Raw genomic sequence first — 19,639 nt, 5'->3', positions numbered from 1 at the left:
GGTCGGCCTTTTTTATCCTGACTTGGGGAACTCCAAGTCACCCTTGGGGACCTTAGCCAGGGCGTCAATTCTCCTACCTGTGAGGCAGAGGCATCCAGTTTTTCAAAGTGCCGGAGGTCCAGGGGCATGGATTTCAAACTGGATCTGTCCCAGGGATAGGCTGTCAGCACAGAGAAACCAGGTCAGTATGGGGACCCCTGAGAAGGGCTGTGAACTCAAGCCTAATAGTCACTTGGGGGATCCATGGCTCTTTAACCTTTCTTACACTGACACACTCATTCCAAGAGCTGTATCTCCTGTACCTCCTAGAAAAGTTTCTTTGGACAAGTGGGACTGGGAACTGGGACTTCCCCTGTGGTCGTCTTGAAGATCCACAGGGATCTTGAAGATTATTTTGATGACCCTGGAGATTCAGCACTAAAAACCTTGGCTAGCACAATTGTGCCCAGACAATGACTGAAGGGATGCTGTCATCCGCTTTCCCACCCCTGATAAGTAGCTTTAGTTTTTTTTTTAACTTTCTGTAAGAAGCATCTAAGCAGTGTTGCTGGCCCCTGGTATTCTTAATCAGGGAGGACCCATGGCCAAGTGCTTGGTGTAAGATACCTCAAGGCATGCTGGGTGTAAGAAAGCCTGGCAGAGCTGGCCATCTGGGTCCCATAGGAGGCTCCCAGTTGGAGACCTAGACTTAGAGTCATGCCACAGAGGTAGAAAGGGAGATCGAAAACAAGACTCTGATATTGGTTTATGACCAGTGTCTATCTTGATTTTCCCACTGGATATAGAAGTGTCCCAGTCAGTTCTGGGAGGCAGATCTAGGACTCAGGAGGAGACATCATCCTGGCTCTTATTTACCCACAGAGTTGGGGCTGGGATCTCTTAGCACAGATATAACCATCTAGGGTGGTCCAAAGGCAGCTATACTTCGGCCACCCCCACCAGAAGGGGAGTAACTGGCCAGCTCCTGCTGAGTGCCTCACATCTCAGTGTTCTCCTCAGCCTGCCCGATAAGAGTGCCAGAGTGATGGGGGTAGGGGGTTGAGGGGGGGAGGACCAGGGGGGCTTTCACACCACAGGGGCTTCCACTCAGGTCAGCTCTTCCCTGCCTTCCTGTTTAGAAGGATGGTACTTCTAAAATGGTGTTAAAATTTCTATTTTATTAGTTCCTCCACTCCTGGCTCCATTTTTACAATATTTGATATTTTATATTCAAAATACCCATGATGATTCATGCCTCGTTAAATCTACCTTCCGAGCAGATTATATAAGAATCAAATTGGGGAATATGATTTTATAGGAAGATACTTAAAACACCAGGGGCATTAATTAACTTACTCTGATTTTAAGGCCAAATAAAATAGGCAGGTGTGCATGAAACCAAAGTTAGCATCTGGCTTACCAAGGGGGAAACTGAGGCTTAGAGAAGATGGATTAGAGGAAAAAGCAGGATTCCAATCCAGACCATCTATCACCTCATATCACCCCATTTAGTGTTTCTTTCTCTGCCTTAACATGCTACCCACATGTTCCCTACCTTATAAACACTTGACACTCCATTTTATTTATTTATTCATTTATTTATGTTTGCATTTTTTGTCACAGTGGGGATTGAACCTTGCACATGGTGGGAAAGCATTCTGCCACTGAGCTATATTCCAAGTCCCCTATCTAAGTTTTCTTTCTCTCTCTCTCTCTCTCTCTCTCTCTCTCTCTCTCTCTCTCTCTCTCTCTCTCTCTCTCTCTCTTTCTATATGGTCTCCAGTTGAGGCTGTTTTTCTCTACATAGCAGAGGGTGACTTTGAAATTCTGATCCTCCCGCCTCCACCTCCCGAGTGCCAGATTACAGGAGTATGTCGGTGTACTCAGTTGGTCTGGTTCTGAAGACTGAACCTGGAGCTTCATGCAAGCTAGGTAGGCACACTACCAACTGATCTACATTTCCAGCTTCAAATGAACATCACTCTGCATCCTGGGTCCACCATAGCTTGTGGCAGGCTGCCTTGTAATCAGAAAGGGGCTAATCTTTAGCACTGGGATGATATAAGAGTTTTCCCTCTTCCCCAGTATCTGTGGCAGACACTACGAGGCAACCAGGACACTCTTTCTCCCAGATCCACAGATGGTCTCAGATTCCTGATGTCCCAGCAAGCCAGTACCAATTGGCTGGAGACTGGACCATGAGGCTAACTCACTGCTTTCTCAAGAGGCCCCAGAGAAGGCCTGGGACTCACCATGGGCATCTTTCCCTCCAGGTTGCCGGGGTCTCATGTTTCCATTTTTATCACCTTGTAAACCTGTAATATCCCAAAGGTCAGAGATACCTCATAAGGAACAGAAAAGTAAGCACTGGCAATTCTCTAGGTAGCAGTCCCAGCCGCTCTCCCTGTTCATGGTTGCTCTCCTAGACTCCCTGCTCCCATTCCCACCCACCATGCACTGTGGCTAGACCTTCCGTGAGGTCTGCTGGGCCAGAGGAGAGACTGGAAACAGGGAATGGATGACAAGAAAGAGATCTATGGTCTTTGAGCTGAGTCAGAACCTGCTGTGATCTCAAGGCTGTATACCCTGCAGCAGACCCGCATGGAGCTGTGGGTCACCCCTCCTCTGCATTCTGCCATCTTGGAACATAGTTGCAGATGCTATAGGTACAGACCGGTTTCTTCTAGTACTTTCTGTGCCTCAGCCTTTTGACCTGTCTTCGCCCTGTGTTTCCCAAGGCAGCAAAGCGAGGCTTGGAAAGGAGAAATGACTGTCCAAGAAAGTTACCTACCCAGGTCCAACTCCAAAGTCTCTGGTTCTAGCTATAATGCGTTGTCAGTTGTCAGTATACATGGACAGTTTTATGTCTTCTCAACACAATAACTTACTAAGCTAAGAACAATAATAGAGGCACAAAAGGTAATGTGTATGGACCTTGGGACCCAGAAGGTCATGTAGCCCTTGGAGTAGGTGGCCCTAGTGCTGTGAATGGTGACCAACAGGAGAGTCCCTGGGAAAGAAGCAAAGCGGCTTTTGCTGCTGGTTCCAAGCCAGGTCAGGAAGACGTGGTGTCTAGTGAAACCATTTGGAACTGAGGGTGGGCTCACCAAGGCAGGTGGTGTATGCCCCCAGAGCCACTTCAGGCTGTAAATATAGGAACTGAAAGCTGAGAAGGTGTTTTCCATTCCCAGAAATAGGTTCTGTTTTTTCCTTGGAACGTTTTTTTCCCCCTCCTATATCTTCAGATGGAATGACAGGGTTCCGAGTAGCGCGTGTTTACTGGGAGTTAAGAACAATCTTACAAGGGTGTCATACTTATTTTCCTCTTTTTCTATATGGAAATAAAAAGAATCCAAAAGAAGTTTAAGTGAAAGCACACGGTGGAGACCAGAGCCACATGACACTGCCTTCCTGGGGTCCTGACTGCTAAGGTCTGCGGGGAGAGCCTTGGAAGGTTTTGCATCATTGAGAGGACACGGAAGGGACTTGAGCCTCCTCTGCCTCTTTCCTCATGAGAACCCCATCAGCCAAGAGGCAGGCCAGGGTGAAGATGGAGCAGAGATGGAGAGTCATTGCAGTCAGGATCCTGCCCGCCTACATAGACTGACAACTGCTATATATTACAGCTAAATTCGGAGGCTTCAGAGTTGGACCCGGGTCTTTATCTTCTGGCCAAGAAACTTTCCTGGACAGTCATTTCTCCTTTCTGAGCCTCACTTTGCCCACTTGAAAAAAAAAAAAACACGGGATGAATCCCAGCGTCTGCATAAACGTCACAGAGCTGAGGCATGGGAGGCACTTAGCACTGTGCATGCCACGGTTTTTGGCAGCCCCACAGATGGCGTCTTAAAACGCTGGTAGCGACAGTCTGGTGAGAGAATGCATTATTAGTTATGTGCACTCTCACTTGGACCTCATTACAGAGCATCTGGGTAATCGTACTCGACTGTGAAATGCTCCCATAGACTTATGTGTGTGGACACTCAGTCCTCGGATACTAACGCTGGTTTAGAGAGATGTACAACCTTTAGGAGGAGAAGGCTCTCTGGAGGAAGTGGGTGGGCAGGTCTTGAGTCTCTAAAGCCCAGTTCTACTTCCTGTTCACTTTCTGCTGCCTGTCTGACCACCCCGAGAGGCAGTGATGAGTCTGTCTGCACACTCCTGCCATTATGGAACTTCCTGCCGCCAAACTTTCTCCGTCGATGGTATACTGTATCTCCCCAAACCGGGAGCCGAAATAAATCTTTCCTTCTTCAAGTTGATTCTCGTCAGGTGGTCACAGCAATAGGAATAGAGAGTAACACAATGAGTGTGTATAGAATGGGAGTGTTCCTTCCTTCTCCCAGGCTGGAGGCTCAAGCCCCTCTCTGATCTTCTCAGAAGATGTCCAGGCTGGAATCTAGCTCCCCCACCTGCCCTTGCCTGCCCTCTGTTTGAGCGGCCCTGCACATGTACGTACGTTTAGCCAAAGAGAACTTCTTAAGCAGCTGGGGCATGGCATCTTGGGGGTGGATTTCCACAGTCAGCTGAGTACCTGCAAAGGGGGAGGTGACGTTCTGAGCCAAATGGTGCCAGGATGGGCACTCAGTCTCGTGACAGATGTTCAAATGGCAGATCATGCTTCATCTTAGATCTTTCTGTTGAATATGCAGGTAACTCGTGTTTTTTTTTTTTTTTCAGACTAACCCAAACAAGAAACACAAGCACTCTCTACCCCATCTAACGCAGCCACCATCCTGAATGGAATGCATGGGGAAACCCACCTGAAGACCCTGGAAAGTCAGTGATAGAAAAGAATGGATTGGGGTTGACGATGACCAGGCTGAGAGACAGGAGCACATCAGTCTACCCTTCTCCTTCTCACTTTGGCAACACCTCAGTCAAAGGCATCCCAACCCAGAGGTGCAGAATGGACGTAAAAGGGTACTCAAGAAAAAAATTCAACTTCTACTTGAAGGGTAAGAATGGGAACCCCTAATTGTCTCAGGGAGTAGGGACATCCTCTGCTGTGTTTTTTCTTTATTCTATATTTCCCCGATTCAGCACAGAAGCAACTACGTGGGTAGCTGTGAGATTAGTAGCCAGGCACACATGGCATATGCATTCTCTCTCCCTCTCTCCTTCCCTCTCTTCTTCCCTCTATCCTCTTTCTTTCCCTCCCTCCCTTCCTCCTTCATCTCTTCTGCTGATTGTCCCCAGACAGTTATGAAAGGTAGCTGCCAGAGTGGAAAGACCAGAGCTCCAGCTTTTTGTTTGTTTGTTTGTTTTGGCCAGAGGAACAGGACATGCATGACTAAGTGTAATTCCTTAAAGTTGCAAATAAGTTCCCATGGTCACCTTTCCACTGCACACCACAGGTCTCACCCCATGCATTATATACCACAGTCTGAATACCAAACAATGCCCTCATTCTGAACTGGCCACTTCATGGTGCACACAAGCAGATGGGTCCTGCAAAGGCCACCACTCAAAAGATACAAAACTCAGCAAAGAAACAGGAGATGGAAAGAACCAAGCGAAGACTTTAACATTGAAATAGAAGATGGGCTACAACATTCTGCACGCCAAAGGAACCAGCCTGAGAACAGCAGCCAGGATCCAGTCTGGACAATGGGAAAAGCCAACAATGCTTCAGGCATCACAGGACCTCATTTAGAAGTCCACTGTCCATGTCTCTGGCAAGAAGAAAATCATGTGTGCAGAAAAGTAGCTGCAGAAATAAGAAACTACTTACATTTGAGAAAAGACATACAGATACGGACTCAAGTTTAGTGTGTTCCAAACGTGATAAAAAAAGATCCAAGGATAGATGTGACAAAATCTCACCACTGAGATACAATGTCCCTGAAAACGCTCAGGATAAGTGATCCATTATGTATCAGGTTGCTACATATTTCTCATCAGAAACTGGGTCAGAAATATGTGGAATCTTTAAAAGATTCTGAAAGGAATTAACTGTCTCTATCCAATAAAAATTCTACATGAGAATGAAATAAAAACATTTTTCAGGTACAGTGAGATCAAGACAATTTGCTCAATAACACATGCACTCAACAAAGGAAAATACCAGAGGTAGAGAAATATAATATAATGTAATATAATATAATATAATATAATAGTGAAGAAAAGTCAGCTTATCAAGAAGACGTGACAATGTCAATTATGTAGTCACCTGAACACAAAGATTTAAAATATCTGAAATAAAACTCAAAGAATTATAAAGAGGAACAGACAAATATACATTATGTCAGAGACATCGGCTCTCTTATCTCAGAGATTGAAGGGATTATTTTTTTTTTTTTTAAAAAAATCAGCAACTGTGGAGAAGTATTAAATAGCACTGTCAGCTGGCGTGGCTTCTGTAGTGCTATAGAAAGCGTCACGCAGTCCTGGAAGGTAGTGGGACACATATTCCTGTCACGTGTTCAGAGTACTCACTAGGACTTGCTGTGTGCATTGGAGACTCTGCACTCCCCAAGTGCCTTGCTATGCTAAACGATGATACGGTGAGCATCAGGATGAAGAAGACATCATTAACCCTTTTCCAATCAGTTCCTGAGAGTGAATTCTTAAACACTGAAGGAAAGGAGTGAGGATTTTGGAAGGCTTTTGTAATACTGGCCAACTTTCCCATGCGTCCTTCCGTTGGTTTCTGATTCCACCAATGGGGTCAGGGGTGAAAAATGCCTTTTTCCACTCATTCTTGCCTTGGTTGATTGCTGACACTTCATCTTCTTTCCAATGAGAGGTGTTTTGTTTCACCCCTTGAATGTAGACAGACCTCACAAGTTAGTATGGCCGACTAGCATGGGGTAGAAATTTGTGTTATTATTCAAGGTCTGAGTTTAGCCCTGGAGAGACTTTGTAATGCATGCTTGCACTCTTGGCATTCCTGCCACAGTGCTATGCTGTGTGTGCACCAGTCTATGGGTGAGACACCACAGGGAGCAGAGCGGGGCTGCTCAGGTGAGGCTATTTGAAACCATCTGGTCTCCAGCCAGCCCACCAGCTGACAGCCAGCACTAGCTTAGCCAAGAGCTGAGATCAGCTGGGTCTGGCGTGGACAGCAGACCTGCAGGCTTGGAAGCTCGCGATGCCACTAGCATCTGAGTGCTGTGGTGGTGGATAACACAAACATGCCTGCTAAGCTCACCGGCACCTGCCTTCATAAATCCTTTACATTTTTATTAATGAAGGGCACCTTATTGTTTTATGTATTTAAAAAATTTTAGTGTAGTTTTAAATTTTTTTTATTTGCTATCTAAATTTGTTTTGTATGTTGATTATTATTATTATTTACTAATTTATTATGTTTCCCTTGGTGGTTCTGTAAGAAAGAGTTCCTTTTTATTAATCCTTTGTTAAAATATACTGCAATTATTTTCTTTTGGAAAAACATTATTTTCTTATATGCTTTTAAAACTCGTTTTGCATGCTAATGAGACCAGAGATACAAGGTGTTCTCCCTCGACCAAAAGGCTTAACATACATTTTAAATATTTAATTAACTAATCAATTAGTTAATGTGTGTGTGGGTCTATGGGTTTTGCGTGTGGGGATCATGCAGAAGGGTCTCTATTACTCTCTGCCTATTTCTTTGAGGCAGGGCCTCTCCCTGAACATGAGGCTTGTGTTTCAGCTAGGCTGGAAACCAGCAAATCCCAAGAGCCTCCAGTCTCTGCCAGCCTCTGAGCTGGGTTAAAGGCATTTGAGAGGATGCCTGCCCTGTCATGTGGGAGCTGAGACCTGAACTCTAGCCCTCATGACTGCGGAACAAACGCCTTTAACCTCTGAGCCATCTCTCTAGCCCAACTTTCACCTGCAAAGCCTAGTATCTAGCACATTGACTACCAGTGACACCAGCCTTCTGACCTTGGGATGAAGATGCTGAGGGTTTCAGAATTCAGGGCGTGAGTCCATTCTTGTCAGAAGATCGTGTGCCACTGTCATACACAGCGTAGTCTCTTTGTGGCCCTGGTTAACTTGGCCTCTTCACTTTCTTGTGCAACTCTTTCTGAGATGTGTCCCAAAGTGGTGTGTGGCCATAAGATGCGTCGTGAAAGGCGAACTGTGAGAGGTTCCCCTGCAAGCTCACTCTATTGTGGCTTGCGACCCACAGTATTGCTGAGATTGCTGGACTGAACTGATTGTAGCCTTAAAGGAGCTGTGGAGGTGAACAGCTCGTGGGCCTAGGGCCCAACAATGAGCCTCCCCCTCACACTGCTCCTAGCTTAGGCATATCCAGCTGCCCTAACTCCAACCATGATTCTTGTGAAGAGTGATGGGGACAGAAAGCAAACCACTCCTAGGGCCCTTCTGGGACTAACGGGGAGGTGGCCTCATGTTTAGGGGGGCTGAAGTTCACCAGCTCCCCCTGATGTCATTTGGAGCCCCCCCTGCAATTTCTTACTCGGTCTCCTTGCCCAGGACCGGGCTGTCCCTAGGCTGTGCTGCTGTTTGATTCTGAATGTGGCCAAACTCTCACCCCAATTCTGGAGTTTTGCATTCCTTCAGAGATTGAGGAGACCATCTGCAAGACTTCTCTGCACCCTGGGAATGGCCTGTGTTCATCACCCTGTGTCAAGATGGCCAGCATTCACTAGAGAGGCAGACAGTGCACCAACCTCACTTTTAGATCAAATAAAGCTGAGACTTTAATAAAAATATTAACCTGACCTTGCTCTCACCATGAAGAGTCTCTGGCAAAATTCAAGTCAGAGCTAAATCCCAAGTAGCTGCCAATCACACCGACCTTGACTGTCAAGGATGAGAGACCCTTCCTGAGACTTTGGGTGTCCTGGCTGGTCTCCCTCACAATACCCTTCCCCAGCAATTCATGTGCTGAATAAGACTTTTGAAACTGCAGCCTTGGCCATTTAGGGCTATTTCTTGCTACCCCTGTGAAGTGGCTTTCAGGCTGGACTTTTTCTAAACCCTGCTGATACGCCTTCCTTCCCGTCTCAAAAACAGAGATGCATACAGGGTCCCGAGTCTTTGTGGGCACTGTCCTAGGCTGGCCTTTTATCCAGTCAGGTGACATCTCCCACACGACACCTCTCCTAATGGCTCCAGGTGTCAATCGGTATTTGCCTAACAGCTCAATTGACTCAGAATACCTAATGCGGCACGGCAACTGGGTTTTGTGTTGTTCATTAGCTCTGACTGATTGGAAGTGGCTGCCAGGAGCATCGATCAATTAACAAATACCTCCAGGCAAGCATGTGTGCATGGGTATGTATGCATGCATGGGGGGAGGGAGACAGGTGTGCATGCAGAGGGGTCCCAGGATTTATGCAAGACATTTATCCATTTACTTAAAGAGTCTTCTGTACATGCTGATCCACTTACAGCCTGGACATACTTTTCTGTAACACTTAAAGTCGGAAAAATCTTAGTTAAACATTCGTCATCTTAAAAGCACTCTCAAATGAACCATGCCTGGCTGGATCTTAAAAGATGTGTGCTCTTTGCTTCTAGGATGTAGTAGTTGGGAAGCAGTCAGCTCCAAAAACTGGGGACAAGCATGATGGGTGTCATTTCAGAACTGACTCCTTAGCCACAGCCCTAGTTCGAAGTCACCGTGCCTCCTTGCGACCGTTCTCCTGCCACCCAAACACAAGCCCATTGCAGATCCATCTTCCAAGGTCCCGGTGCACTGCAAGGTGCTTTTTATCACCTGCTGTATAAAATCTACCACTGAACAAGCTGCTGGGGAGGAGGGGAAAGCTGAACCATTTGAACAACAAGCTCCACCTGGAGCCTTGGACTTCTTGCCGGGTTGGGCAGGGACCTTGTACTCAAATCAGTTCTGTGGTCCCTGTCCTATATGGGAGAAGTGTGGTACGGAAGTTAAGCCCACTTGGCTTTGAGGGATACCCAGACATGTTCAACTCTTGGGTCTGACTCGTTCTGTTTAGTTGCATAACGTCAGGCAAGCTGCTTAGATGCCCCTGTGCCTCGGTTTCTTCATTTTTTCCATCCATAAGGTGGATTTCATTTTTTTTTGGAGGGAGAAAGGAAACCTTTCATAGAATGTGGCTGAGGGAGATGAAGAGCCATGAAAGGTGCTTAGCTTGATTTTTGGCACACACCTTGTGTTCTGCCTCTGATCCACGCTGTTATTGAACCTCCCAAGAAAGCTGTGCTGGAGCTGACAGGGTCCCCAGAGTAGAGCCCGGGGAGTTCCAGGCTTGCCAATGAGTAGGAACTCAGCACATAATTGTGATATCCTTGTTGTTTTCTGAATGCCAGGTCTCCACAGAGTGACGCCCAATTCTTTCCCTTTCTCCCCCAGTCTGCATCTGTTGTATCTACCCCTGGCTTATGCTTTAATCCTTGTCTCCCCGCTCTTCTCCTTTTAGCCCAGATCCACAACATGGGAAACCCATTGGATATCATGATTCCACCTCCAAGGGAGTCCTCTTTGCTTCCAGTCACCCCCTTCTGTTCTGTTCATTCCCCAATATTAGAGGCACCACGTCTAAAGCCATTTGATGTCTGCTCATCATACTCTGATCAGAAGCCAGCACACTGAAGGTAGCCCTTGACCATAAGTCCTGCCCCAAGTCCTCTCTGCCTCCACTCCTGCTTCTTACTCTGTTCATGCCCCCCTTTCCCCTGGTCACAGACACAGACTTTCCATACCCACCAGATACCTGCTTGATTGTGCCTTCATGTCATGGCTCCCAGCTAAAATTTCTCCCCAGATGCCCTTGTGTCTGTCCCGCCCCCTTTTCTTACACAGATATTCTGTCTCAGTTGCTGCTCACCTGTTCTTTTTATCTGGGAGTGGGAGATGCTAGAGATCAGACTAAAAAGCTTCATGCATGCTAGTCAAACCACTAAGCTGCACCCCCGCCTCCTCTATTCTGTTTACAATGGTTCCTTATCATGAGCTGCATAATGAATTTTCATGGCATCCATGCAGAATCGCTGACTGTGAGGGAGGTTTTGCAGATGGAGCTTTACCTATGGATCTTAGAGTGATTGTTCTGGGCTACCTGGTTGGGCCTCAAATGTGACCACATATAACTTTATAAGAGGGAAACAGAGAACTGTCTATCTAAAAGGGGAGAAGGCCATGCGATAATAGAAGCAGTCACTGGAATGACATAGCCATAAAGCCAAGGAATGCTGGCAGCCTGTAGGAGCAGAAGGAGCTAAGGAATGGACTCCCTCCCAAGGCTTCAAAGGCTGCAGCCTGCTGACACCTGCCTTTTACCCAGCAAAGCTGACTTCGGACTTCCTCAATCCCAGAAGCTTAAGGTGAAATCGTCTTGCTGTTTCTAGCCAACAAGCTACAGGAAACTGATTTACAACCCCCTGCCCCCCACTATCCCTCCTGCCTTAATTTCCCCTTCTGTCTTTCCCTCTCACTAGGACTCAGTTTTACACTCCGGAGTCTTTGTTTTGTTCCTCATGTTGAGAGAATGGCAGCCCATCTGTGATCTTTCCACATCAGCGAAGTATCTCTGATGTGAGGTTGTGCAGCCATGTCAGTGTCAGAGAAGCAGCCTGGCCTGCATTGATTCTTATGCTTCGGGAAGGGGCATGCCTGTGCCCCTTGGGTGCTGTGCCATAGTTTTCTTGCATCTTATGGCATCAGCAATGGCAGCCAACCCTCTAGGTTGAGCCTGAGAACCTTAGGCATCTGATGAAGAGCCATGGTAGGTGCTGGAGTCCTTTAAATAGGTTCTCTCCAGCCATAGTGGAAGCCTCAATTTTACCTTGTGGTAGCCTCAGGTCTAGACAACTGCAGAATCAGCCTGGTCAGCAGAGCGTGCCCTTGCCTGCCATTTCCAAGAACCCAGAGCACTTCTGGGAAAATTCGGGCTCTCAAGGAAGGACAGGGTTGTTCCACCTTGCTGCTAAGTGGGGTGTTTCTCGTCCGGCTCAGCTTCAAGAGAGGTCAAGGAGCCTTTGTGACTCAGGATGTGGGAGGACTTGGATACTGTGAGACAGCAGGAGATCAGCTTCCAGGGAGCCGCAGAAGTGCAGCCATGTGAAAATTAACAACTGAGACCCTGCTGGGGTTGGAGGTAAGGTACCAGAGAGCTGGCTCCTGACTCTTGCTGGATAGCTGTCTCAAACCTCGGTCTCCTCATCTGTAAAGCAGTGAGACTGCCACCCAATCAGGGTTGCTTTGATACTTGAGTATGTATAGGGGTTGGCAGAATCCCAGACACGTGCTTTGCACTCTGTGAGTGTTAGCGGCAGCACTAACAATGATACGGATAATGGTGGGACTCCATAATCCAAGGACTTCATTTCTTGACTGGAGAGGAAGGACAGACTTGAACCGTACAGTGTCTCAGTTCTTCCTCTGGGATGCAGAGAGACGGAAGGATGCTCTAACCTTCATGGATCACAGAGGAGGTGCTCCCTGCAGCCTGATCTCTCTATCCTGGGCTTGCTGACTTAGGCAGCAGAGCCAGGCACACAGCCCCAGGAGAGATGGCCGTTAGTGGTTTGTCTCTTACCTTGGTTGTCATAGGAGGTGATGACCTGCGGCTGCTGAAGGAACTGCTTCTCTGGCAAGTTTCCTATTTAAGAAAGACAAAGAAGGTGGCAAGTGACTGCCCTGATCGTGGTATAATGTTCCCTGGGAGGGGGACAGAGGGATCTGGGTGCACCCGAGGTAGCTGTATGCTGGTGAGGGCTAAGCACATCTACTGCCATGGTGTGCACACCTCTAGACCAGCATAGCCTCACTCATGGAAAGTCCACAAGTGCCCACCCCTTCCGTCTCTGAGTGGAAGCCTCTCCAGGCCGGGATTCATTCTAGTTGTCTATGGAATTGCCACTCTGGACTTTTTGCTACAATTTCCAAAATATTTTTCTCACACACAGACGCCTGCCTGACCGTCACCACTTTCTGTAGGGTGGACTGGGAGGTTCCAACACGGCACTTGAACTCTTGGGCTTCCAAACCCCTAGTTCAGTTTTCTTTCCTCCCTCTGTGGAGCAGAGGGACAGTAACTTGCCTCCGATTCTAACCTTGAAGGTGGGAGGATACTCGGTTTGGTTTAGTTTCACCAATATTACAGAACACTCAACATGTTTGAGTTCTCTGTGCCCACTGGTGATATTTACATGGCCTTATGGCCCAGTGGGGTCAGGATGCTGAAGAGAGATGCCATCACTGTCTTCTCTGCCCTTCTGAGGTATGAATTCATTTCTCCTTTATGGTTGCTCTGTGGCTGTGGGCTATCCTTACTGAACCTTGACTTTATAAATGTAGGAAGCATCGAGGAAGGGCCATGATTATGGCAGAAGGAAGTTCTCATACTATATTTCCCCTTACAATTTGTCATCTTCCTGGGACCTAGAGTGAGCCTCCCTTTAGGGGAAACGGTGGTTCAAGCCTGGGAATTAGCACATCCCTAGGGTTGCCGTCTGCAGAGTGGGGTAAATCGCGAAGGCAACTCTGTGCTTCCCATGCCTACTCCTAGCAGAAGCTGGTCAAGGTGGGTAGGCAGGGCACTTAGCTGGGCTAGACTTGGGATCCACCCAGCAGAGGTTTGCCTTGGGGAACCTGCACGCTCTAGCCTTTTCCTATGAACAGGTTGAGTCAGGCCCTCAGGACTTCCAGAACCTGGTTGGCTAGCCAAGGCCAGATGCACTGTCATTGTGTGCCAATGTGGGCTGATGTGGCATGCTGGGCTGGAGCTCCAGGCCACTCGGGTGAGGACAGGGAGGCTGCCTTCTGTGGGCACGGCTGGCTGTACCTCCATGAGGAAACAGGAGCCGGGAAGGGAATCCTCAAGGCGGCTGATTGGCGGGCACAGCTCCTGGGAGGTATTTATAGCCAGGGCTGCACAAGTGGCATCTCTCTAGCTGTAGGGCACCAGACACCGTGCTGCTAGGCAGACTTCGGCCAGGACCAAGGAGAGCAGCCAATCACAGCAGGGGAAGCCCGTTGCTGGGCGAGCTATGGGAGAGGGGTGGCTCAGCCCAAACACCTGCTGCTTCCAGAAGATTGGAGTGTTTCAGGCTCCCCACCCTCCTCTCGCCAACACCCAAGCCCAAGGAGTGTACCGAGTAGCAACAAGAGGACAAATGTGCCCTTTTGGATCAACACCACACTCAGTTCCATTTGTGCACACTCTGTCAGCACATGCCACTGGGCCACTTCCTTCTGAGATGAAATTTCTCCAACTGCTGGGGCTGGACATCCTGTTGGTTAGCAGCATTGGGTGACTTGGGTACCAACAAGGCACATATGTGATGGAATCAGCTACAACACTAGTGTCCTGGATCTTGGCATCAAAAACCGTGGAATGAAGCCTCTACATTCCCCTATACATGCATGTTATCTAAGAAGTAGATGGAGTCTTACATTAAAATTCCACATGTTTTACTAAGACCTAAGAACTATAACCGATACTAAGAACATCGGAGTTTATTTGTTTGTTTGTTTTAATAATCATCTTGAGAGTTACTGGATTGCTTTCTATTTCGTGATGTTTTTCACTGACCTCCCATCCAACCTAGAAGATGCTCAAAGTGGAATGACTCCAGTGTTTTCTGAGAGGCCTTTGATGCTTGACAGATGGCTCACACAGGCAAGAGAGAAGAGCAACATAAAGGATATTCTCTTTTTACCCAGTGTCTCCCTTCACTCGCTCACTTGCTCACACACGGACATGGCACACATGCTCTGAGTGGCCATTCCTATGACTGGAGTTCCCGGAGTCTCATTCTTAGGCTTCTTATTGGCCCAGAGTATCGCTGCGCCAGCGATGGTGTCAACCTTTGCCGCTCCAAGTGAGTCAGGTTTTCCCTAGAGCTTAGCCTGAGTTAAGGAAGCCTTCACACAGATCCACTAGCCAGGACACGGAAGGATGATTTCCTTCGTGGGTGTATTTGCATCTTGAAGATGACTCCTTCTCGTGAATAAAGTAAGGGACACAGGGAAATGGCAATCACTTGAACACAGCCCTACAAGGACTGGCTCCTTGACTTGCTTGTTAACGGTTCAATCTCTAACACTTAAACTTTTGCCTGGCACAAAGTCAATGCTAACCAGAGTTGTTGAAGGAATAAGCATATAGATAAGTTTAGTTTTCCTAGTCTGCTTTCCCTTTTTGCCACTGTCTAAAGGCTGGCGAAGCCATAGTCATTCACCCTTCCTCAGTTGTGCTTTTGTGGAGGGGCAGACATTTGATTCCATGGTTCACATGGACGGCGTCTGATGGAACTCCTTAACAACATTCTGGGAGGGGAGGTCGGATGCCTAGTAGAAGTCTGTGTTCCCGTGGAGCAATATTAGCACTGATGTCTCCCCTGGAAGCCAGGGTAATCAATCTCTGAGGCACACAAAACAGAGCTCACTATATTTGGCCTATCTCCTGTGTTTCAGAAAGGTTCTGGGCCATCAGAAAAGAATGCTGTCTGGAGCCAGAGAGAAAAGGCTTTGGAAATGAACTTCTAACTGTATTCTAGAGCTCAGGGCAGTGGGGACTATAGAACCTTTGACTGGCTCTGCCAGTCCTCAAGTAATACTGATTTAAGACAGGCCACTATCCTAATCTGTCCAGAAAACAACATCAACAACAACAAACCCAAACACTCTTTAAGCTGTGTAGGCTTTATGATGCCAGCAGCCCTGCCTCTGGACACACACAACCTTCAAAACCCCAAGTGACACCAAACCCTCCTCTATGGCTCACCCAGCAAACAAATGCTCACTGAAGTTCACGGCATCATTACCATTTGCAGCTTCCAGAAACGCAGGAACCCTAATGCCAGGGAAAGCTCTCCAGGCTCACAGAGGCCTAGAGGCCTGGCTGAGCCACAGGCAGCCATGTTTGCTCACCGATCAGATGTTAGGGCCAGTTTCCTAATGAGCACAACCCAGCTCTTCCAGTCATTTACAGAGATGGAACAAAGAAACAGAAGGAAAAAGAGATTTACCCTGAAAGCCGTTTTCTTCCAACTCTTGCCACTTTCGGATTCCGTTTCTGACACCTTGGAATCCTGTGAGAGAAGGATTGGGTGTGAGACTCTTTGTGGACGGAGCCCCAGGGTGAGTGCCATGCACCACTGTTCCACTTACAGAACCATCTGTGCTAAACAAGGCTGTGGGAACCAGTTCTTTCAGGATCTGAGATACACTGCCCTTGAATGAGACACATTTGAGGAAGCAACGCAACCCTTAATTTAAAAAAAAGTTTTTTTTTTTTTTTGAAAATGATAGATTTTAGTGATGGTGGGATTGGCTATCAGGATTTTTCCGGAAGGAATTTTTGCTATACAGATGCCCCATACCCATTCCCATATCTCCAATACGTAAGTATGAAACTATCGTTTTCTGAGAGTTTTCTATCTGTCTGCTTTGCCTGCCCATTTCTGCAAGCAGGGAGCATGGACAAAGGCTGCCTGTTCCTATGGGAGTAGAGAGTGACAGTTGCCTACTTTCCCAGCATCCCTTGCAGCTAGAGTATAGGCCTTTGTAGGTCTCAGCATGGCCCATCAGATGCACCCGTGTTTTGTTCTGGCGATAATGTAATGCAGAAGGGAAGGGAAGCTCTCTCCCTGGCAGTGGCTGGAAGTGATAGTTGAGAGACTGAGTCAGAACTGATGTGTGCCCGGGAAGTGGGAGCAGAGGTGTCACCACCACAAGACCAGCTCTGTGGCACACTTGATAGCAGGGTTCCCAGGAAGCTCAGTCTCAGGTCTGGCTCTCTAACCTTTCACCTACCCACAAGCCCCCAAATCTTCCTCAGCCTTCCCCTCCCCTGATCTTTTCTACAAAGTCTGTTGCTCTCTTCCGCAGCCTGCAGCCTGCAGCCTGCGCTGTGGGAAGTACTGTTCTATGTAAATAACTGGGAACATGCTGGATTCCTAGAGAAGAGAAGAGAGACTAGGCCAGCCCGGCAGCCTAAGTCCCTGGTGACTCTTCTTCCCCCTGACTCCTTTCCTCCTTGCACTGTGGCGACAATAGCTGAACTTTATTCTTCTCTGATGTGTATGGGGGACACACGTTAGGGCCTTCCGTGGTTGCTTGTTAGGGGGAGAACTCCTCACTTCCAGGTGACAGAAAGAGACTTGAAAGTTGGCAGGGTGATTTTGGATTGTTGTGCATCTGTGTGAGATGTCTGAACAAGTAGTTTGACTTAGGGCTTTCTCCCTCAGTCTGTGTCCTAAAGTGTGGCTATTCAGGTCGGTACAGCCTGGGGTTTCCGTGGGTGGCAGACCTTGGAGACTCTACACCGTCCTCCCTTTTCCACTTTGGTGCAGAATAGGGGACACAGTTCTCTCTTTCTTGAAGACTTCCCAGCATCTTCAAGAAACCTTCGCTGGGAAAATGTTTATAGAAAAATACCAATGCCTTTCAAGTAGGGGTGCTTTAACCCCAAGTCAGGGCCAAAGTATCTATGTCCTTCTGAAGTCATGGGCATTTTGGCTAGGTTTTGGGCAGTTTTGATAGCCAACACGTCAGGGCTTCTTTCTTTATCTTCTCTGGTGTCAGAAGCAAAGGGACTCGATTGGGTGGTGGACTACTGGGCTGACTTGGAGCTGGGCTTCACTACACTCACTCGGGGAGCGGTCTTCTGGATTGTGTTACATGCGACAGGCGCCATCTCATTCCCATCAAGAAGCAAGAAGCGGAAAGGACATTTTCTTTCTCCTTCAAAGACCCTGAGAGGGTCTAATCCCTTCTCCCAGGAGCTGCATCGGGAGAACTACAGAATCTATTAACCTAAACAGCTCCCATCCCCACACTCCCTCCTAAACTCTGACTGCTGCGCAAACACTCTCAATTCTCCAGTCTTTTTGCCCTAACTGCCTCCCTTTCAGCTCCCCAGGAGCTGCAGTGTAGCTCCAGCGCATGTGGCTGGTGGATCAAGGTTGTTTAGGGAACTGCTGCCCTAGCACAGCAGGTGGACCGGCTGTGGGTGCCTCATGTGCACAGAGGCTCTGGGGGACAGATAAAGCAGCAGGAGGGGGTCCCAAGGAACGCAGCAGCTGAAGAGAGAGGGGGAGGCAGCAGTCATCTCTCTGCGTGTAGCGGTCAGGCATCTCTGCTAAAGATGTGGTGCAGGGTTAGACCCTGAAGTCAGTCTCAGAGGCTTCCTCCAAGACCAGTGTCACGAGGCCCCTACATTTCTCGGGGATTTCCTGAGCTTCTGTTCAGCACCCTTTATACTCTATACAAGTTGTGTGTGTGTGTGTGTGTGTGTGTGTGTGTGTGTGTGTGTGTATGTGTATGTTTAGAATAGAGGCAGATCCTGCCTTCCACAATCACTCTATAAGCAATCGCTTGTCAGTTTTCGTTTTCCCAAGTCTGCAGAAGAAGTAAAATTGATGCTAAACTCAAGTACGGTCAGACTTCAAACCCTATTCCACCACACCCCAGCCCAGATTCCCTTCACCCATCCAGTCCTTATATCTGTTGGAGGCAGAAAGAGAGGTTTATGAAAGGGGAAACTAAGGTTCTACATTATCTCAAAGTCTGACTCAATACAAGGATCCTCTGCGGTCCCTGGTGCCTTATGTTGAGCTACATGCTGCCTGGGGACTAGGCCTCTGTTACACGTGATCAGCCTCAGGCCCTGGCTTCTTCCTGAAGAGCATTTTTCTAAGTGTTTTGCACCCTTCAGAGAATAGCAGGAGAAAACAGCCTGGGGCAACCAGTGCGCTGTGTTGCCAAGGAACGCAGGTGCTGTGGTGCCTGGACCCAAGCAGCGGTCCAGGAGAGGCTTGGACTGGCCTTGTTGGGGAAGGGGGTGCTGCTTAGGCGCCCCCCGGGGGGCGGACCCCAGGGCTTGGTGGCCGAGGTGCCCAGGGATCCTGAGGACCCAGGCCAGGCGGGTGTTACCTCCTCGGTTTTGTAGCAGCGCGCCCGGGTCCGCCTGCGTGTCCAAGTGCGTGGCTTGCGCCGCGCGCCGCTTCTCGGAGTGCACGATGAGCAGCATGTCAATGGCCACAGCGTTGCTGTCCTTCTTCAGCTCCATGGTGCCGCCTCCCTCCCGGCCCGCGCGCAGCGGCTGCTCGCGAGGCTGCCTAGGCTGCAAATGGCCCCGTGCGCGCCGCTGCCTGGCGCGGGAGAGGGCGAGGGCGCGGGAGAGGGCGCTGCCCCGCCGCCAGGTCCGCCGGGGCGCAGTTTCGCTGACTCTGCCAAATTCACCATTAAGGACCCGCCCGGGAGGGCGCTACCCTCCTGAAGTGCCTCTAAGTCACCTTTGAAAGGAAATCCCCGGGCCCAGCCAGTGCACCCAGGATGCACTTTGCAGGGTTTGTGACCCTTCCTCCCTGTGCAACGGAAGTGCAGGCATTGGGCTCCAGCAAAGTTTTCCCTGTGGCTGGACTGGGTGCTGTCTCATCGCCACCATCTATCTCCTAAGAGAAGTCACTGGTTAATCCTGAAATTTCAAATCAGAGCTGGTTTAGTTTTGGAAAAGGAAGGCAAGAAGGTTGAATTGCAGGGTGGGCAGATGTTGGCCACGTCTTTAGCCTTGACTTCTTTGTTCCCTTGGGTAGGTTATGAAAGTTGATAGTTCTTTTCATAGATTGAGGCATTATGGTGAAGCAAGCCACCAACCCCTATTGATGACAGTTTCTACTGGGTATCAAGCTTAACAATCTAATTTTTCCTAAGATGGAGGTCTTAAAATTCTCCATTCCTTCAGGAAGACTAGCTCTTGCCTGAGGGGAA

The 19,639-nt window shown here is 48.5% G+C and overlaps 1 protein-coding gene across 2 annotated transcripts in view; it reads right to left on the bottom strand.

The window, feature by feature from the left end:
* Window positions 1-19,639, bottom strand: part of Ky (kyphoscoliosis peptidase) — a 42,267-nt gene that overhangs the window by 17,471 nt on the left and 5,157 nt on the right. The window contains exons 1-6 of one of the 2 annotated variants that reach the window (XM_031344751.1): window positions 18,803-19,331; window positions 15,895-15,957; window positions 12,459-12,521; window positions 4,439-4,513; window positions 2,232-2,294; window positions 78-160 (exon numbers count right to left, since the gene is read on the bottom strand). In XM_031344751.1, coding sequence (XP_031200611.1) covers window positions 78-160; window positions 2,232-2,294; window positions 4,439-4,513; window positions 12,459-12,521; window positions 15,895-15,957; window positions 18,803-18,938 — 483 coding nt within the window. In that variant the 5' untranslated portion in view covers window positions 18,939-19,331. Of the gene's footprint in view, window positions 1-77; window positions 161-2,231; window positions 2,295-4,438; window positions 4,514-12,458; window positions 12,522-15,894; window positions 15,958-18,802; window positions 19,332-19,639 lie in introns of those variants that run through there. The other variant, XM_031344752.1, reaches the window with a different exon arrangement.

Source organism: Mastomys coucha, unplaced genomic scaffold (assembly GCF_008632895.1).
Source record: "Mastomys coucha isolate ucsf_1 unplaced genomic scaffold, UCSF_Mcou_1 pScaffold23, whole genome shotgun sequence".
NCBI classification, from domain to species: Eukaryota; Metazoa; Chordata; class Mammalia; order Rodentia; family Muridae; genus Mastomys; species Mastomys coucha.
Note: the sequence above shows the minus strand (reverse complement) of the source record. Positions and strands in the feature narration are given on the sequence as shown.